The 21,378-nt window shown below is 47.2% G+C and overlaps 1 protein-coding gene and 1 pseudogene across 2 annotated transcripts in view; one reads left to right on the forward strand and one right to left on the reverse strand.

Moving 5' to 3' along the window:
* PI4KA (phosphatidylinositol 4-kinase alpha) overlaps positions 1-21,359 on the reverse strand; it is a 97,762-nt gene extending 76,403 nt beyond the window's left edge. Inside the window, exon 1 of one of the 2 annotated variants that reach the window (XM_059893628.1) lies at positions 21,211-21,359. Coding sequence is in view for 1 of the 2 variants with exons in the window: in XM_059893627.1 (XP_059749610.1) it covers positions 21,031-21,177 (147 nt within the window). In the remaining variant the exon portion in view is untranslated. The other variant, XM_059893627.1, reaches the window with a different exon arrangement.
* On the forward strand, positions 9,522-10,687 carry LOC132347909 (WW domain binding protein 1-like; annotated as a pseudogene).
* Positions 21,360-21,378: the final 19 nt, after the last annotated feature.

A 21,378-nucleotide genomic window follows, 5' to 3' on the forward strand; every position in this document is an offset into this window, starting at 1 on the left:
GGTTGAGAATCTGCCTACCAATGCAGGGGACACGGGTTCGAGCCCTGGTCTGGGAAGATCCCACATGCCGCGGAGCAACTAGGCCTGTGAGCCACAACTACTGAGCCTGCGCGTCTGGAGCCTGTGCTCCACAACAAGAGAGGCCGCGACAGTGAGAGGCCCGTGCGCTGCGATGAAGAGTGGCCCCCACTCGCCGCAACTAGAGAAAGCCCACACACAGAAACGAAGACCCAACACAGCCATAAATAAATAAATAAATAAATAAATAAATAAATAAATAAATAAATAAATAAATAAAAGTGTAAAATTTATTTTAAAAAAATAATATATATATATATATACACATGAGGGGGAATCCATGCTTGTGTGATTAAATGCTTAGGCAAAAGAGCACACAGCAACGAGCAAGAGAGGAACGGAAGTCGAACTTCCCCCTCGTCACTGGGAGAACATGCTTTACGATCAGGGGAAATAAAACACGAAGGAGCTGCAGACCAAGCACGGTAGAGTGATCATTGCAGAGACTCACACTCACATAACAGACAGTCAAGTCTCTCAAGAAACACGCCTGCAAATAAGAAATCCACCACAAGGTGGATTACACAGAGCTGTGGAGCATTTTCAAGGTGGAAGCCCTCCCACAGGCCCCACCCCGGGCAACACAGACCTGGGGGGGACCCCAAGGCTGGAGGACAAAGTGAGACTCAGAAACGTGGCAGGACTAGCCCAACCTCATTACTAAATATGGAAAAGCTGTAACTACAGAAAAGATGACCCTTCAACAGTCCCACACATCAACACAGACAAGCCTAAGACTTTATATGCTCGTGCTCTCAGTCCTGTCCTCTGGCCCTGGAGGCTCTTGGGGGGGCAGGGTAAGGATCATGCTGTATTTTTCTGTGGAAGTGAAATGCACTTGGACTTTGGAGTTAGACCCAGAGTCACCAGGCGACACGTCGAGCCTCAGCTTCCCATCTATACAGCGTCCCCGTGGGGCCAGGTACGGAGGCACAGCCCTCACCTGGGCTCAGGACTCGCTCCACGGCAAGTGGTGGGCATAGTCCACGCCACTGTGCATCAGTAACGGCCTTCGAATGGCTCCTATGAGGGTCGATGGAAGCAGGACGCCTCTAACTCATTCACTCACTGTTCACTGGGCACTACTTGCGGGAGGCGCCACCCTGGGCGCTGTGGATGCAGAGTGAACCTCGGACCAGGCCCTGCCCTCGTTCCAGAGGGGGACAGACAACCCAGGTGAGGACCAGAGATGAGGTCGTGTAAGAGGCGTTAATTCTCCTGGTTGAAAGTAAGGGAAGAGCTGTCCCTCTCCTTCTCTTTCTTTGAGAACTCACACTAGAAAACTTGCCAAAGGAAGGATTTCCTCCTTTCTTGGAACGGTGCATAAATTCTTTTGAAGACTAGATTGGCACTTTGCGAGCTTTATGACTTAGGAATGTCCTTCTCGAGGACCTGGGGAGCCACCTCTTTGGAATGTACACATCGAGGGAGACAGCGCCCATCTCCCCATCTCTGGGGAGGACAGGAGCCTAACTTCCATGGGCTCCAGGCTCCAAGTTGCAAAACCACCTCCTGTCATAAAGGTGGGAGGATGAAGCCAATCAGCTAACACAGTCGATCACTCCACTTACCAGGTAGTTAGCATGAACTATGTGTGACAAATGGTGCTGACAAGCCCACTTATTTGATTTTAGCCCAGTGAGACTTCTAAACAACTATAGAACAATAAATTTGCGCTGTTCTAAGCCACTAAGGTTGTGGGCATTTGTTACAACAGCAATAGGAAACTAATACAGTTGGTCACAGAGTTGTAAACAAAACTCAAAACCTGGACTGCCTATCTAGAAAGATATAAAAATTAATCAGGTTACAGGCAATATTTATTTCCTTCTTTACTCTTTTCTGTATTTTCTGTAAGGAATACTGTTAACTGCAGAATCAGAAAAAAAAATTTTTAAATAGTAGAAACAATTTTGCCACTAATGCAAATCTTATTTCTAAAAGGACAATAATACTTATAGTCTTAGAGCTCAGAAAATAAGTGAAGAGTGTATAATATTTCAATGGATAGAATCTGGGTAATCCAAGAACAAAGAAGTAACATAAAACCGAAAGAAAATCTAGGTCAACTAAACGAAGTAGTTGCATACAACAGTCCTGCTACAACTTCTTTGCATACAACAGTCCTGCTACAACTTCTTTAATTCTAACATCTTAATATCAGCAAAACAACTGCTACTTAACTATAACTTTCCCAAGAGTCTCAGTCTAAGTAGGAAGGTTTTTAAAAAGCAGGCGATGCAGCTATCTGGCCCTGACGCAGGCGCGTGGCTGCAGTGAGAGGGATGGCTGGGTGGGGACCCAGGCCGGTGCCACCTGGGACAGGAGGCCCAGGCACGTCAAGCTCAATCTCACAAAGCAGCCTTGAAAATGCTCCACAGCTCTGTGTAAACGAAAACCAAATTGATTAAATTACTTCATTAGCAAAAAAATCATGGAAATACTGGACTGTGACATTGAGCTTTCCTTGGTAAAATTTCCCTAAGGAAACACGCAGCACACACAGGCCCAACTCCCACACTGAGAGGACGCTCGGCCCCAGGCCTGAGGGCCACTGACGACCCCCAATCACAGGCAGGGTCCCAGGCAGAGGCCGGGGGAGGGCGCGGCCTCGGCTGCCAAGCGCCCACTTTCAGGAGATCACGTGCCATCCTGCTTCACAGGTTGGGCAACTTGGCCCTGATGGGTTAAGTATGATCTCAGGCAGCAGGCACTTCCCTGGACCCCCCGACTTCTGTCCCCCCGCTCATGCACCCCCGCTGGCCCCCAACTCCGACACAAACTCCACGCACATGTGCAGCCTGGCAAGGGAGGTCCTCCCACATACCGACACCCAGCCTGGACCTCTGTCAGGCCGCTTCCAGGGTCTCCACTGTCTGCAGCATTTCTCAACCTGCCTCGTCTCCCCACAAAACCCTCCCATCATTCTAAGACACAGCTCCCCCTCTCCTGCTTGTCAAGCTGCTCTGGACATCAGGTCTGTCCCCTCACACCTCTCAGGAGCCCACCAAGAACCCTGGGCTGAGATGCCTGCCCTTCTCATGTCTTACCTTGGAGCCCCTGTGTACTTACCTTCCGCCCCCTGCAGACGGGACTGTGTCCCCTGGTCACGTGCCCACCACATCCCCATTAACTATCCCCATTCTACGGCTTACAAAAGTGAGGCACAGAGAGGTCAAAGTTCTAATGCAGAATAAAGCTTGAACGCTATAATGAAGAAAAAATGAAAAAATAACATTGAATGATTTTCTTCAGAAGTTTACAACAAATTAACAAGTAGTTTGCTTTCTTTGGGGTGATGGGGGGAAGAGCCTGTCATTATAAAAGGTCACTAAGCTCAAAATCTGAAAGAGACGGCTGGGGTTGCTCCCATTTACGAAAAGGATCCAGAGGGGCTGGCTCTGCACACCACTCTGAGGAGGCCAGTAAGGAACAGACCACAGGAGGCAACAGAGGTTACTTCCTTAGACTGTGAGAAGCCCTGACAGTACTTTAACCCAAGGCTGTTAAGAGAGATGCCTTGAGGTGAATTTACTGCCAAAGTAAGGAAATGCTGAACCAAGTTAGAGAAAATAAGATGCCCTCACAAGTCTGGATGAGTGGGCAGAACACCACAGATGAGAACTCAACATGAGAGTGGGTGTAGGTCGGGTATGTAGGTCAAAATTAAGCTACAATAATAGCGTTATAAGCTGGCCAATTAAACTTTTAAGTATGCAACTTTTGTTATCTGAAACCTCTGGGAATAGTCTTCCTGGAGAAACAAAAGTCCCTGAGAACTGAAGATTATGCTTTAAGTATTAGTGGTATTTTGTTGTTGTTAAATCTGTTTCTTAATTGTCATTCTCCTACGCCCTGCCCCCTTAGAGAACACTGAACATAAGTCAACATTTTCTAAGTGACTCAGAGCGAGCATGATAGACAAAGGTGATTGTGACATGATGCTTGTGTCTTAAAACTATGCCAATTTTGGCAAACTGACAAATCATCTCCCTCAAGCCTCAGCTTTCCCAGGTATAAAAGGATGAACAGATAGAATTTTGCAATGTCTGCTCTAGCAATAAAATCCGGTGAGCCAAGAACTTCCACCTGCAGCCATGAGAGAACATCAGGATCTGGATTTACCTTCCTACCATAAAACAACAGAAAAATGGACAAATACATGAAACCACTGGTTTCGTACACTGGGAAAGCAGCACAGGACTGAAATGCTTGGGGGAGAGGAAACAAGGTGAGCCCTGCTGCCCTGATTTTCTGCCAGAAGACGCATCCTGGACCACAAAACAGGGAAGGGCATTCCAAGCAGATCATGCTGGTCTCACTAAGCTGAGGAGACAGAAATGGGAGTACTGGAAGTCTAAAAGCAGCTGGGAATTCTGGAGAAGAGAGAGCTCAACAGAAAAAAAGCTCCACAAATCTGCAAGAGTTCCCCTGAGTCTTTGATGAATATACTAAGACAGACCAGGATACGGTAATACTCCACGATGTTGGGCAAAAAACAACCAAGGAACTGTGAGATGAATGGTTCCTGGGTTCTTACAGAGCTGAGAGGAGTCTGAGTTACTCCCAGCCAGAGCAAAAAACCCGCAAAGCATTCAGTGGAGAACTCGAAGGGCCACACCTCAGCAATGGGGCTAAACTACCCCTGTCGCAAAAGCTATTTCAGACCTGCCCTAACAAAGTTTAAAAACCAGCTCTGCAATAGATGCAGAAAAAGCATGTGAAAAAATTCAACACCCTTCATGATAAAAACACTCAACAGGGACTTCCCTGGTGGTCCAGTGGTTAAGACTCCACACTTCCATGGCAGGAGGCACGGGTTCGATCCTTGGTTGAGGAACTAAGATCCTGTATGCTCCCAGTGTGGCCAAAAAAAGAAAAAAACGAACACTCAACAAACTACGAACTTCCTCAACCTGATAAAGATTATCTATCAAAAACCCACAGCCAACATTGTACATAGTAAAAGATGGAAAGCTTTCCCCCCAAGATCAGGAACAAGATAAGGACGTTCACTCTCAACACTTCTACCCAGTGTTGTGCTGGAGGGTCTGGTCAGGGCAATTAGACAAGAGAATGAAATAAAAGCCATTCAGATTGGAAAGAAAAAACTATATTTGCAGATGACGTGAGCTAAAGGTACCCCACCCCCAGGCCATGGACCGATACCAGTCCATGGCCAGTTCAGAACCGGGTGGCACAGCAGCAGGTGAGTGGCAGGCAAGTGAGCGAAGCTTCATCTGTATTTACAGCCGCTCCCCATCACTTGCATTACCGCCTGAGCGCCGCCTATCAGATCAGCGGCAGCATTAGATTCTCACAGGAGAGCAAACCCCACTGTGAACTGCGCATGCGAGTGATCTAGCTTGCATGCTCCTTATGAGAATCTAATGCCTGATGATCTGAGGTGGAGCTGAGGCGGTGATGCTAGTGCTGGGGAGCGGCTGCAAATACAGATTATCATTAGCAGAGAGGTTTGACTGCACAGAGACCATAATAAATCAATTGCTCGCAGATTCATATCAAGACCCCATCACTGAGTGGCAAGTGAAAACAAGCTCAGGGCTCCCACTGATTCTGCATTATGGTGAGTTGTATAATTATTTCACTATATATTACAATGTAATAATAATAGAAATAAAATGCACAATAAACATAATGCACTTGAATCATCCGGAAACCGTACCCTTTTCCCACACCGGTCTGTGGAAAAATTGTCTTCCAAGAAACTGGTCCCTGGTGCCGAAAAGTTGGGGACCACTGATCTAAATAATCCACTAAAAAAAAATTAGACCTAATAAATAAGTTCAGCAAAGTTGCAGGATACAAGATCAATATAGAAAAATCAACTTTAATCAGACTTTCAGTTTTACAAGATGAAAAGAGTTCTAGAGATGGATGGTGGTGATTGTAGTAAAACATTATGAATGTATTTATTTATTTTAAAATAAATTTATTTATTTATTTATTTATTTATGGCTGTGTTGGGTCTTTGTTGCTGTGCGCGGGCTTTCTCTAGTTGCGGCGAGCAGGGGCTACTCTTCATTGTGATGCGCGGGCTTCTCATTGCAGTGGCTTCTCTTATTGCGAGCATGGGCTCTAGGCATGTGGGCTTCAGTAGTTGTGGCACACAGGCTCAGTAGTTGTGGCACAGGGGCTTAGTTGCTCCACGGCATGTGGGATCTTCCCAGAGCAGGGATCGAACCCGTGTCCCCTGCACTGGCAGGTGGATTCTTAACCACTGTGCCACCAGGGAAGTCCCTATGAATGTATTTAATATCACTGATCTGTACACTTAAAAGTGATTAAGATGGCAAATTTTAAATTATGTATATTTTACCACAATAAAGGAAATAGAGGAAAAATCAATTGCATTTCTATACAGTACCAATGAACAGACTGAAAATGATATTAAGAAATTATTCCATGGTGAATTTTATGTCATGAATTAATTCCATTTACAATACATCAAAAGAACAAAATACTTAGGCATAAATTTAACAAAGGAAGTGCAAAACTTACATTCTAGAAACTACAAAACCTCACTGAAAGTAAAGACCTAAATAAATGGAAAGATATCCCATGACCATGAATGATAAGAATTAATATTAAGATGGCAATTATACTCCAAATTGACCTACAGATTCAACACAATCCCTATTATAACCCCAGGTGACTTCTTTGCAGAAATTGATAAGCTGATCCTAAAATGCACAGGGAAATTCAAGAGACCCACAACAGACAAGGCTATCTTGAAAAGGAAGAGCAAAGTTTGGGGACTCACTCGTCCCAATTTCAAAACTTACTACAAAGTGACAGTAATCAAGACAGTGTCCTAGGGTAAGGACAGATATATAAACCAATGCTAAAATAAAAACAGCTGCCACCCTAGAATTCTATAGTCAGCAGAAATGAAGCTGAAAAAAAAACTTTTTCAAATAGGACAAAGCTGAGAGACTTAATCACACTAGCAGACCTGTACTATAAGAAATGTTGAAACCAATAAAGTAAGGGGGACTTCCCTGGTGGTCCAGTAGTTAAGACTTCATGCTTCCACTGCAGGGGGTGCGGATTCAATCCCTGGCCGGGTAACTAAGATCTCACATGCCTCATGGTGTGTCCCCCCCAAAAAAAAGAAAAAATCAATAAAGTGTAAACATCAATCTACATAAAGAAATGAAGAGAACTGAGAATACTGTATATATGAATACACATATTTTTCATATTTTATGATTATTTAAATAAATTATAATAATGTATTGTGGAGTTTATAACATAGAAGTAAAAATCTATGACAGCAATCATAAAAAAATGGGGCCAGATCGAATTACAGTTATAAGGTTATTACACTATAAGTGAAGTGGTATAATGTTATTTGAAGGTAGACTATGATAAATTAAAGAGATTCATATTTCAATCCTAGAACAACCACTTAAAAAGAGAGATCTATAGCTAATAAGCCAAAAGTGAAGATAAAATGGAATACCAAAAAATGCTGAATTAATCCAAAGGAAGGCAAGAAAAGAAAAAGAGAACAAAAACCAGATGGGACAGATAGAAAACAAATATCAAGATGGTAGATTTAAATCCAACCATATTAATAATTACATTAATGTAAATGGTCTAAAAAATCCAACTACAAGGAAGAGATTTTCAGACTGGAAAAGCATGCTACATGCTGTCAACAGGAAAATCACTTTAAATGTAAAGGCAGAAGCTAAAAGTAAAAGGATGGAAAAAGATATACTATGCAAACACCACTAACAAGAAAGGTGGCTATATTAATAACAAAGTAGATTTCAGAATAAGGAATATTGCTATTCATGATTATAAAGAGCTCAATTGATGACAAGGACATAACAATCATAAATGTGTATGAGCCCGAGAACCAAGTTTCAAAATACATGAAGCAAAAACTAACAAAACTCAAAGGAGAAATCGACAGATCCACAATTATGGTTGGAGACCTCAACATTCCTCTCTCAGTAATTGATAGAACAAATAGAAAACCAGTAAAGATACTGAAGACTTAAAAAACCTACTTGACCTTATGGATATTTATAGGAGACTCCGCCCAACAAAAGCAGAATACACATTCTTTTCTTGTACAATTGGAAAATTCACCAAGATATATCTTACCTATGCTGATTCTTAAAGCAAGTCAATAAATTTAAAAGAACTGAAATCAAACAAAGTATGTTTTCTGACTGCAACAGAATTAACTTAGAAATCAATATCAGAAAAACATCTATAAAACTCCCCAATTTTTTGGAAATTAAACAACATACTTCTAAATACCTCTGAGTCAAAGAAGAAATCCTATGGGAAATCAGAAAATATTTTGAACATAATGAAAAAGAAAACACAACATACTAAAATTTGTGGAATGCTGTTAAAGCAGCACTTAGAGGGAAATTTATATCTTTAAAGGCTTATATTATCAACAGAAAAGAAAAAAGGTCCAATATCCTATGATCCCATAGTTATATAAGTCCCCCCAAAAGATCTAACAGACAATTTTCCTAAGTGAGAAAAGACATCTAAAAAAACAATGTTTAATATTCATACTAAATGTAATTTTCACAAATCTATTTAAACTGGTCTCAAATATTCCCATCTACAGGCTAATCGTGACATTTTACTTTACTTATTACTAGTATTTTAAATTCTGCACCAATCCCCTAAAGGCTATTAAACTGTTAAACTGCTCTTAAGATAAAGTCAACCATCATTTCCACGACCTGTCCTGGGTGCTCACGTCCTGCCCACCCCCACCCCCAAGATATAACCACTACAGCCTACTTTAACGTCATCAAATGAGTCAAAAATGTTCCTACCTCTCGGCCTTTGCACAATCTGTATCCTCTGCTAGGAGAATTCCTTTGTACACACTTCATCAGCTACCTCCTTCAGCTCTGTTTAAAATCTTCCTTGAGGGACTTCCCTGGTGGTCCAGTGGTAATGAATCCGCCTTCCAATGCAGGGGACGCACGTTCAATCCCTGGTTGGCGAACTAAGATCCCACATGCCGAGGGGCAACTAAGCCCGAGCGCCTCAACTAGAGAGAGAAAACCTGCACGCCACAACTAGAGATAGAGAAGTCAGCATGCCGCGATGAAGAGCCCATGTGCCACAACTAAGACCCGATACAGCCAAAAATAAATAAATAAAATAAGTAAATATTTTTAAAAAATAAATAAATTCTTCCCTGGTCCCCCTATAAATTGGGAGCCCATTTTACCTCTCCTCATACCATTTACCTTTTTTTAAAATTGAGATAAAATTCACCAACATCATTTACTTTTTTAATTGAAGTATAATTGATTTACAATGTTTCAGGTGTACATTGTAAATCAATTATACCGTTTAGAGGGAAGAGAAGGAGAGGGAGGAGGAGGAGGGAGGTGGCAGCGTGGTGGTGGAGGAGCAGGAGCGGGAGGGGGATGGAGAGGAGAAGGCTCCTGGGTGGCATGGCGCACCTGCTCCTCCAGGCGCTGCCCAGCCCCCTGTCAGCCAGGGCTGAACCCCTGCAGGATAAGGAAACCTGCGTGGGTACTAACAATCAAAGCTACATCTGTGACACAGGACACTGCTGTGAACAGTCTCAGTGCTGCAACTACTACTATGAACTCTGGTGGTTCTGGCTCGTGTGGACCATCATCATCCTGAGCTACTGCTGCGTGTGCCACCACCACCGAGCCAAGCACCGCCTTCAGGCCCAACAGCAGCAACCTGAAATCAACCTGAAAGCCTACTGGGAAGCCCACAATTACTCAGCGCTGCCATTTTATTTCAGGTTTTTGCCAAACTATTTACTACCTCCTTATGAGGAAGTGGTGAACCGACCTCCAACTCCTCCCCCACCATACAGTGCCTTCCAGCTCCAGCAGCAGCAGCTGCCTACACAGTGTGGCCCTACAGGCGGCAGCCCCCCGGGCGCCAATCCCACCAGGGGCTCCCAGGAGGCTCAGAGCAGCCCCTTGTCGGGCCCAGCAGAAGCAGCACGCGACCCCCAAGCATCACTGACCCTGAGCCCTCCAACATGCCAGCAGACCCAGCAGCCACCAAAGCCCCTGGGATGGAGCCCAGCGGCTCTGTGGCCAGCCTGGGGGAGGTGGACCCTGGGACCTTCCTGAACAAGGATTCCGAATGTAAGGAGGAGCTGCTGAAAGAGTATAGCTCCGAGCAGGGCGGCGCCCTCCCTGACAGCAAAGACAAGACACCCGGCAGAAAACACGGCTTCACAGGTGACTCGGGCAACGAGGTGTGTGTGCACAACTGGGGCCACCATGATGACGACCTCAAAGAGTTCAACGTGCTCATCGACGATGCTCTGGACGGGCCCCTGGACTTCTGCGACAGCTGCCACGTGCGGCTCCCTGGCGACGAGGAGGAAGGGCTCTGCCAGCCCTCTGAGGAGCAGGCCTGGCCGGGCACCCCCACCTGCCGCGGCTGCCTGCCTGCCTGCTGCTGAACACCATCAATGAGCAGGACTCCCCAGACTCCCAGAGCAGCAGCTCCCCCAGCTAGAGCAGGCCCTGCCTGCACCCGAGAACTTGGCGACGCAACCAGGGTAGGGGAGAACCATGAGAGAAGCATTAAGTGACTGTGTTCCTTAATTTTTTTTTTTCCCCTCTGCGCCTGCGTTTTCCTGCATCTCCAGGTACTGTTTGGGGTGTGGGTGCCTTGCCCCCATAGAAACACAGTGCCGTGGAGGGCCGAGAAGTTGTCCTGTGACTCATTCCTCATACCCCACCCTGTCCCCCTTTACATCATGTCTCACTACCTGCTTGGGTCAGAGATATGTGTGTTTCAGAAGCCCCCAAGGAGGGGATGAGACTGTGCCCTGAGGTGACTCTTGGTGATGGAGTGGATTCATGTTCTGGTGTGAGTTTACGAGAACCTTGCCGCATCTCAGTCCAAGAGAGGTGGCAGGTCTCAGCCCTGGGTGAAGCCCCCAGAGGTCCGGGGATTGTCGCCCCTTGCTGCCAGTGTCTCCGGAGCCGGAACTGGGCTCCTCCTGTGGGAGGATGAGAGCTGACCGGCGGTTGCATGGCGGGCTGGTAAAGGGCTGTGCTCTCAAATTCCAGGTGACGAGATCGAGGTGGCACGATGCATCCTGGAGGGATCCCTTCCCAGCAGGTTCTGGCTGGCCGCGGACTGATTCAAGTGTGGAATATTACACCTGCCTTCTCTTTGGTTTTTTTCTTTTAAAAAAAACAACAACAAAAGTGAGCTGAAAATAAGAACTTGACCAATGGGCAGGCAAGAATTCTGTTTTGGAAAAGGAAAATTTGTGGCTTTTTCCCAACTTGGCCTTCAAAATCCTGGCTACAGTTGAGCCAGAAGGAGATGTTTTGTGTGCAGGCTTGGGTGGGGGCTATTTCTGGAACTTCTGTGGGTGAGCAGGAGGCCCTGCACTGTGGCAGCAGATAGAGGTGCACTTTCCGTATCTCTGCCCTTTGATCTGTGCCCACAGGTGATCAGTACCCTCCCCCACCCGAAGCACACATCTGCCGGCCTTCACGTCTCACTGTTCTCTACGAACAAATGAGGAGGCTGTGGGTCCTGAGAAAGGGCGGTCCCGCAGCCTGACTCACACAGTATTTTCTCTTGATTCTCAATAAGTTGTTTTGTTTATCTGTTTGTTTTTTCAAACTGACCATTTGGAAAAAATGCCTTGGTTATCTGTGGTTTTCTTGCCCTTTCCCTGCTCTGCCCCGCCTTGAATGGGGTAACTAATTTTTGTAGCCTATGTCAAGTGTCTAAGTGGCCCAGGTAGGAGGGTGAAGGCAGCCATCCTGAAGGACCCCAGGATTCTTATCACTGTAGTTTGGCTTCAAAAACCAGTTGAGCTCTGACAGGAATAATGTGAATGGAAAAAGCAAACTGCCGAAGCTAACATTCCCTGTCTAGCCCTGTTCATATGAAGAGTTTGGTTCTTCCCCCACTCTTGAACGATGACATTCAGACTAGGCAATGATGTTACGGTAAGAAAGGAAAGTATATATACGAATACACATGTATATATATGTGTGTATACACACACACACACACACACACACACACATATATATATATATATATATATATATATATATATATATATACATATACCCAAAATAGACAAATCCAAGGCTGTGAGGTGAACGAGTGTCTGAGTTTGGAGTCCACAAAACCAAAATCCACGTTGAACAAAGTGCAGTCCGTATACAGTGACTTTTTGGATAACCAGTGTGTGTCTGTCCGTTGTGTGTGAGCCCCCAGCCCTGTTTTCCTGTGAATACACTTTGAACAGCAGCCAGTCAGCTCACATTACCCACACATTTGGAGCAGGCGCAGCCCTCTCAAGGTAATTTATTTTATGCATTTACTGTTTACTGAGCAAATGTCTGTGCACTTGGGTGTACTCAGCAGCGCTGTCGGCGGCAGTCCCCACGTTTGCCAGAGATGTGGTGCTCCAAGTAGAGGTTTTACTCTACCCATCACTGCAATTTGCACATTGCTCCATGGACACACAGAGGCCTGTGTTCTGCTCCCTGTAAACGGAAACGTGCTCTGAGCCTGTCTGCCTCCCTCAGCTGCTCCTGGCCCTCGGCGTCAGCCCCCGGGGGTGTCCACAACTGCTCGGGACAGAAGGCCAAGGTGGAACCTCAGACAGAAACTGGACTAGATCTTCAGTGTCAAGCTCAGACTGGCCGTGGCCCAGACATCAGCCCTGCCCAGAATTGCCAAGAGGGTTTGGTGGCCACCGCAGTGCTGTAGGGCTTACCTCCCTCTGCTGAGGTCCAGTGCGTGGCCGGTGTGTGGTGAGAGTGGGCAGGAGTGTGCCAGCAGCCCTCAGATGCTTTTCCTGCCACCTTTTTTTGTTTTGTTTTTTGTTTTTATCCCAAACAACTCACTGAAGTGTCTCAAAGAAGATCAAGTTTTACCAAAATGAATCCTGCTTGAGTTAACTGGTCGAAGGGATGGATTCTGGCCCTCTCAGGATTCCTTCTCCAGTCAGAGTGGGGAACTGGTCCATGTGTTTAATGCTGGGTTCACTGCAGCATCCAACCCGAAAGGCACGAGGAGAAAACACAGTGGGTGGAGCTGGGCTCGAGTCCAGCGTCACAGTCTGGCCCCTGCTACATGAGGCTGCCCTGCATGACGAAAGACGCAAGTAGGGAGCTGAAGGACTTGTGAGGGAGCCAGGGAGATTTGAGGGAGTCTGATGTTCCAGGTGAACGAGAAGAAAGGGGTTGGTCGAGGGTTTGGTGCTACATTCGGAAGATTTGCAAATACACATTCCCGTGTGAGGAACATCACCCTTTATCAGTTATTGTGAATATGTGTATTTTAAGCAATAAGATTCAGCTGGTCAGACTTTTCTGGGCAGCCTCGGTGACGCATTTCCTGTGCTGTGATTGTTCTGAAGACGGAGTGGCTCTAACCACTGTGAGAAGCCCAAATAAAGTTAATCCCCCCCCCCCAAAAAAAAATTATACCATTTATACCATTTACTTTTGCTTCATGGCACTTGTTACCATTTTAAATCAAATTTACTTGTAGTTCTTTGTTTAAGGCTGTTTGTCTCTCTCCATGGTAAACGCCATGACAGCAAGATCATGTCTATTTATTTGTCCCTCCAAGGCGCCCGTCCAGGGCCCAGCACAGTGCCTGGCAATCAGCAGGCACTCAAAGACTTAGTGCATGAATGAATGGATGGATAAGGTCACCATCTTTTGCTTTCATAATGGTGTACCCTCGGCTGTCCTGAATCCCGGCTTCCAGACCAGCTCTAAACGGAAACATTCAAAAGAGAATGGATTCCACAGCAAAGATAGAGCCTCTCAGACTCAACGAATAAATGCAAGTGAGACCTGAGGGGTTTTGCCTCAAACCTGTATTTACGCATCAGGTTTTCACACAAAGGAAAGTAGGGCTCTGGTTGGCTTGGCCATGTTCACAAAAGGCCAAGCTTTTTTCATGAGAGAAGCAAATACAAAAATATATAAATAAGAAACCAGGAAGGGCTTCCCTGGTGGCGCAGTGGTTGAGAGTCTGCCTGCCAATGCAGGGGACAAGGGTTCGAGCCCTGGTATGGGAAGATCCCACATGCCGCAGAGCAGCTGGGCCCGTGAACCACAGTTACTGAGCCTGTGCGTCTGGAGCCTGTGGTCCGCAACAAGTGAAGCCACGGTGGTGAGAGGCCTGCACACCGCAATGAAGAGCGGTCCCCGCTTGCCACAACTAGACAAAGCCCTCACACAGAAACAAGGATCCAACACAACCATAAATAAATAAATAAAATAAATTAAAAAAAAAAAAGAAACCAGGAAAATAAGTACACAGAAACATTTCAGCAACTAAAATCCATGATGGGAACAGCTGCTGGTGGAAGGGACTGGAGGCAACCACATTTTCACTGGATGCAAACTGCAAACACTGACAGCAGAAAAGACAATCCACAGTGAAGAGTCAGAAATAGAACATCTTTGCCCTCTGGGGGAGCAGACAGCTAGTGACACATCACTCCTGATTCTCCCTAGGGCACTGACACAAACAACGCAGCCATAATCAGCTTCCTAACGCACACCAGCCTCAGGCCCTGAAACATCCATGGGCTCTTCCTTGTCTCACCAATTAGATGCAGACTCTGAGTCTAGGACCACAAACAAGGTCACCTGCTTTCTTCTCCAGCCTCATCTCCACTTCTCTTTAAACAGATTCTGTTCCGCCAAACACTATCACCTGCTGTTTCTCATTCTCCTCTGTGCTGTGCTCTCTGTTCTCTCCATCTGAAATGACCCTCCCTTGCCAATGCGCTTAGTACTTGCAAATGCCCATCCTCATGGCTTCCAAGCCATTCCTATTTAAAATCTCAACTGAGGGTAACCTCCCAATACTTTAGCTTTCTCGGAGCACTTTTCACCTTTTTACCTTCTATTACATTCTTCACAAACCTATTAAGAGCCATGGAGAAAAGGTTTGGGGCCCAAATCAGAAATTATCTGCACCTCCCACTCCCACCCCAGCAAAGTACAAAACAGCTAAGTATCCTCCCAGGGTATTTTTATTGAAAAGCTACACAGTTCACCACCAGCTCCTTTCTGGACAGACACTGGCCAGCCCTGCACCTAATACTGCTGCTACTAATTTGTAAGTTAGTTGAGGGTCAGAATTGTGTGCACACCTAGCAGACCCAGAGTGGGCACAGCCAGGAGTCAGTGCTCAAGCAGCAGGACTGCAAGCATGAAGAGAACACAGAACATTCAAGTTTCCACATAACGGAAAACAAGAACACGGCAACATCACATGATCCTAGCAATTCTGCCTTGGGAGCTGTTTGTTTAATTCACAATATAAATAGCCAACCACGGTCAATATCATTATCTTGTGCTCAAAAGAATAAGGTACCTTTTAGGCTGACTGAGTTGGCAGGAAAAAAATACAGCAAAATCCAACCTTGTGAAGCTACAGATAAACATGCACAAGGTGTCTTGCTGATGCTATCACAACTAAGTACAATCCTTTGGAAACAGGTGGGCAGTAAACATCAAGACCCATCAGTGATTTAACACAAGGATGTAATTCAGAAGAAGACAACATGCTAGGTGTACAAACATGTTGTTTTACATGGAAAAGCTAGAAAGTCTAAACAGAGAAATGCTTAAGTATGATCTGCCAACGCAAAAAATGACCTGCCACCATCAAAATAATAAATATGGGCTACTTTTGCAAAAAGCAATAAAGTGAACATAGCTATATATGGTTAAAAACTAAAAAAGAGCTTTAAGAAATGACAGTGCTGATGGGTTAATGTCGTGGGCTGAATCGTGTCCTCCATCAAATTCATATATTGAAGTCCTAACGCCTAGGTACCTCAGAATGTGACTGTATTTGGACATAGGGTCATGAAAGAGGTAATTAAGTTAAAATCAGGTGATGAGGGAGGGCCAGTCCTACCAATCTGACTGGTGTCCTTCTCAGAAGAGGAGATTAGGACACAGACAGACACAGAGGGAGACCATGTGAAGACACGGGGAGAAGACGGCCATCTACATGCCAAAGAGATAGGCTTGTACAGAAACCTGCCCTGCTGACACCTTCATCATGGCCTTCCAGCCTCAGAATTGTGAGAAAATTCATTTCTGTTGTTTAAGCCACGGTGGCCCTTTGTTATGGCAGCCCCAGAAAACTAATACAGTTAATGGGGCTTGATTACAGGTAAGATATTTTTCTTCTTCCAATTTCTTCCCAAAATATTTTAGAGTTGATTTAATAACACTGGTTCTAGCAACATGAACATCCTCTGCCAAAGCTTATTCTCTCTCCTCTCCGTGTTTTTGTTTTGTTTTGTTTTGTTTTGTTTTTTAACATGGCCTCACAAAGGAATGGGAGCAGGATGGGAAATTTTCAGCTTCATGATGCTGAAAAAATGCCAATACCAGGATTTTCACTCCACAGCAGACCACTCTAAAGGACAAACTGGATAACCATGAACTCCAGAAAGCCCACTGTCCTAAGCACCTGGCCACACATTCCTCCAGTTACTTATAAGAGTTACCCAGCGCATCTCCTGAAGCACACCTGTCCACCAGGGAGAGTCCAGCCCGTCCCTAACGCCGCAGTGCCCTTTAAACATCAGGTCAATAGTTAGCTAAACACCTCAAGATTCTGGCACCCTAACTGAAGAAGAGAGAGAGTATTTTCAGAAATGGGGAAGGAGTCTGATCAAAGCCTCTTGAGGGTGAGAAGAGGAGCAGGAGGGCACGGAATGCTGCCTGCTTTGCAGCTCTGCCTAGAACTCTCCACGTCCTGGGCTCAGGGTCCGTTAGTATGGCACAGGCCAGGCGAGAAGAGGCAGGAACAGGTCCCCTGACTTCCAGGGTACAGAGGAGTATGACCAGGCAGAGCCAGGATGAGGCTCAGCAGGGGCGGCTCAGCAACATTCTCAAGACAGGCAAGAACCAGGAAAGCAGGGCAAAAGATGGACAGGCAGATGGAAATCAGAGATGGATTCAATGTAGGCAGGACTCTCCTCAATTTTTTTCCTCTCCTCTTTCCCCCAGAGGGAGAGGACTGAGGCCCGAGTGGGCCTCACGGAGGGTGTGCTCAGAGGTGGGCTGCAATCCCAGGGGTGAGCCTCAGGGCTGGGACTCCAGTCTTAGAGGCAGCCTAACAGGAAAAGGTCAAAGCTCAGATAAGGATCCTAGAATAGATGACCAGGGCCCTTGGGTCTGGCTACCTGAACACGGCAAGAGTCTGGTCACCAGACCTGGGGCACAAGAGCACATGGGGGACTTACAGCAAAACTGACTTGTTGCTGGTCACCTGAGCAACCAAATTAGGAGTTTCTTATTTACCTGGCCTAATGTATACCAATTAACAATAGGTGCTCAATAAATGTTTTCTGGATGAAAGAGAAAAATTAAGGAATTAAGGACAAGTAAAATGCACTCAGTAGTGATAAGCTTGGCTTCATGGCCTGGGGTTAGGGTGGGTGAATGGAATAAGTCAACCCCACTGTGGCATGCCGAGGGACAAAGATAGGGTAAGTTGTGTCATTAATGTGTCCCAGTGCCACTGAAAGCATGTCAGGCTGCCTGAGCTCCCATGTCTGAGCTGAGGTGTCAGGTCTAGCTCAGAAAACAGCCTTCCTCGGGTCAACCCTATCTGCATCAGGCCCCACTCAGTCCTCTGCCTTCTCTGGAAAACGGGAGGAGAAAGAGAAATGAAAACAAAGAAATGGGTGGGGGGTTTCAACACTCATCTCCCCGTTTAAGTCTCCAGCTTTCTTATCCCAGGTGGGTACTCAGAAACTCTTTTACTCTTAAGAACCTCAAGAATCTTTCCCTTAGGAATGCTAAGGGCTTCTCATCAACTGTTTTAAAGTAGGGGAGTGCAGCAAGCAGACATACAGTATAGGACTAAATAGTAACAGTGATCCCAAGTATAATCAAGTCTCAAAATCGTAGATGAGGACAAGAGGAATTTACATATTTCTGATGCAATCAGCCACCTACAGAAACCTCCTCTTGAGAAAGAAGTAGTTTTGGGTCCTCAGGACCACACACACATACATAGTCATCCTCGCAGATAAATTTCATTACAGTGAAAGGATCTGAGCCAGGGAAACAGACACAGGTAGAGTCTGGAGAAAGCTGTGCAAGGGCTTCCTCTTGTCTCTCCCTCCTGTGAGGGTGCACCCCAAGCACACACCCCTTACAGCAGCAAGCAACGCCGTAACACGAGAGTGATGTCTGTGCCAAGATTTTTACTGGGGGCTGGTCATTTACGCACTGCCTGCCTAGCAACCATCAAAATTCCAGATTCCCAAAAGGAAAGCAGGTGTTCACCGTAAACCATGCTGCTTACACAGAGTCAGACACAGTGAACCATCCTGATCAGTTAAAGAATGGAAGGAACAGTTCAAGCACAAAGTTCCCGATGCCAGCCAAGGGCCAACCTTGCGAGCAAGCCCTTTTGAAGACAGCAGCCCCGGGGACTTCCCTGGTGGCGCAGTGGTTAAGAATCCACCTGCCAATGCAGGGGACACGGGTTCGATCCCTGGTCCGGGAAGATCCCACGTGCCATGGAGCAACTAAGCCCGTGCGCCACAACTACTGAGCCTGTGCTCTAGAGCCCGTGCACCACAACTACTGAGCCCGCGCAACACAACTACTGAAGCCCATGCGACTAGAGCCCATGCTCCACAACAAGAGAAGCCACCGCAGTGAGAAGCCCGCGCACTGCAACAAAGAGTAGACCCCGCTCGCCACAACCAGAGAAAGCCTGCGCGCACCAACGAAGACCCAACGCAGCCAAAAATAAATAAATAAATAAATTAATTAATTTTTTAAAAAAAAAAATAAAGAAACTGGCAATAATAGCCTAGTTTTAATTTTTAAAAAACAGCAGCCCAGGCTCTGTTAACTCTTTCCTGCTGTGGTTTGTAAATGAGCCAATGAAACTGAATGGTATTAGGGAGCCCAACCTAAAAGCTGCATTAATTAATTGTAAAACACTGTGTAATCTTGACTACCCAAGCATTACCATAAGATACAAAACTATGCTGCAGTTACAGAATGTTCTTGTGACTAGTGAAGAAGACTGAAGAAGGCGAGCTGAGCTGAAGGTGCATTTTTCAGTTACTGAGTGAGGAAGGGTGCCGCCACTGCTAGAGCCGCAGGACCCTCTTCTTCAAGATCATCCAATTCCCTGCACCCTCTTCTCCAAGTCCAGCAAGCAAACTTCTGATACAACTTTTGGTCCTCCTCCTAAGAAGAGAATGTGCTGACTAGCTGGCATGGATTTGATTCCATAAAGCAGCACTATGGTCCATCACTCAGGCTCATGCAGTGATAACAGTGATCGTTCATTAGGCACCCACCTGCCTCCCTTTATTCATGTCATTCTGTCGATCTTTGCAATACTTTTATCAAGTATGGCCCTTGTATTTTGCAGGGGAAAGCAGAGGATCAGACTGGCGAACTGACCTGCCCAGACTCACACGAATGTAAGTGAATGACACAGGATTTAAATTCAGGTGATCTTATGGCTACAATCCATAGTCTTTCCATTCTTTTTTTTTTTTTTTTTTTAATTTATTTATTTATTTATTTTTGCTGTGTTGGGTCTTCGTTTCTGTGCGAGGGCTTTCTCTATCAAGTGTGGCAAGTGGGGGCCACTCTTCATCGCGGTGCGCGGGCCTCTCACTATCACGGCCTCTCTTGTTGCAGAGCACAGGCTCCAGACGCGCAGGCTCAGTAGTTGTGGCTCACGGGCTTAGTTGCTCCGCGGCATGTGGGATCTTCCCAGCCAGGGCTTGAACCCGTGTCCCCTGCATTGGCAGGCAGATTATCAACCACTGCGCCACCAGGGAAGCCCGTCTTTCCATTCTATTGTACTCCTCCTTTGACTAGAAGTCAGGCTGGCATCAGTCTCCCAAGACCTGCTCACTGTGCAAGTCTGAGAACCTACAAAGCCAAGGAAGAACCAGGTCACTCTGCCAAGGTGTGTGCAACAGCCTTTTAGCTTCACCTCCCTCACCAGAGCCACAAAACCACTCCCAAGCGCTCTTCTGCTCTCAGACAACGTTCTTTCCATCCGCCAGGAAGCTGTGGGGAAGAATAATCCCATCCCTTCGGTGCTCACTCATCATCACGCCCTGCTGGGGGAGGAAAGCTGCCCTTTACTGTCCACCTACTCTGAGCCTAACTCTGGACCAGGCACTTTCTACCTGAACTCATTTAATGCTCAAGAACCGCTTCATTTCACAGATAAGGACACAGAAGCTCTGAGGGTTGAAGGAACGTCTAAGACGACATACAGTGACGGTGCAGGGACGTTCCGACTCCAAAAGCTGCGTTTTTCCCACCGTCCCAGGCACTCTTGAGGCTGCCTTTCACCTTTCTCCCAAGATAAGGAATCCCCGGGGCCTGAGTTCTTTTCTTCAAACACCCTCTCTCAGCCGGTCTAACGCCCTCTCTAGTCTCAGAGAAAAACAATGCGCAGCAGATGTGCGTCTCAGAAACCGGTTCCAGATACTCGGCTTCACCCGCCCTTCACCACTGAGGGCAAAGCGCGGAAAAGCGCCCCTTCCCCGAGGACGGCATCGCCCCAGAGTCACGAAACACAAGGCAGGGCGAGTGGGGAGCCGACCCCAGGCTCGACCCCGGCCCTCGGCTCTGCCCGCGCCCCTCGCCGCCCCCGCCCGGCAGTGTCACCAGGCGGCCCCGCGGCTCAGCCAGCCCGAGCTCACGGCCCCGCCCGCCCGCCCGCCACACGGGCCCCAGACCCCCGCCTGCCAGCGCCCCGGCCCTCGGCACCTAGCCGCGCCGGCTCTTCCCTCAAAAACAACCCGCGCCCCCGGCAGCCGGAACCCCCTCGGCCTCCCGCAGACCCCCGCCCCGCCTCCCGCGCCCCGGGCCCCTCCTCCTGTCAGCCCGCGCCCAGCCGCCGAGCTACCTTCTCCAGGGATGCCGATCTCTGCACGGCCAGGGAGCGGGCCAACGACAGGACCGTGTTGAAATAGAAACCCCGTGACGCGCCGGCGCCGGAGCCCGAGCCGGAGCCGCCGCCACCGCCTCCCCGGGCCGCGGCCGCCGCCATCATCGCCCCGCGGAACCGCCCGCCGGCTTCCCTCACCAGGATCGCGACTGCCGGAGCTCACGGCGCAGGCGCGGCCTCATCCGCCCTCCCCGCCACGTGACCTCTCTGTTGCCGACGCCAGCGGGGCGAGGCCTCGGGCAGATCCACCGCCGGGGGAGGGGCCGGGAGCCGTGCGGCCTGCGGCGGCCGCGCGCGCCGGGTGGG

This window comes from Balaenoptera ricei, chromosome 14, assembly GCF_028023285.1.
Source record: "Balaenoptera ricei isolate mBalRic1 chromosome 14, mBalRic1.hap2, whole genome shotgun sequence".
NCBI classification, from domain to species: domain Eukaryota; kingdom Metazoa; phylum Chordata; class Mammalia; order Artiodactyla; family Balaenopteridae; genus Balaenoptera; species Balaenoptera ricei.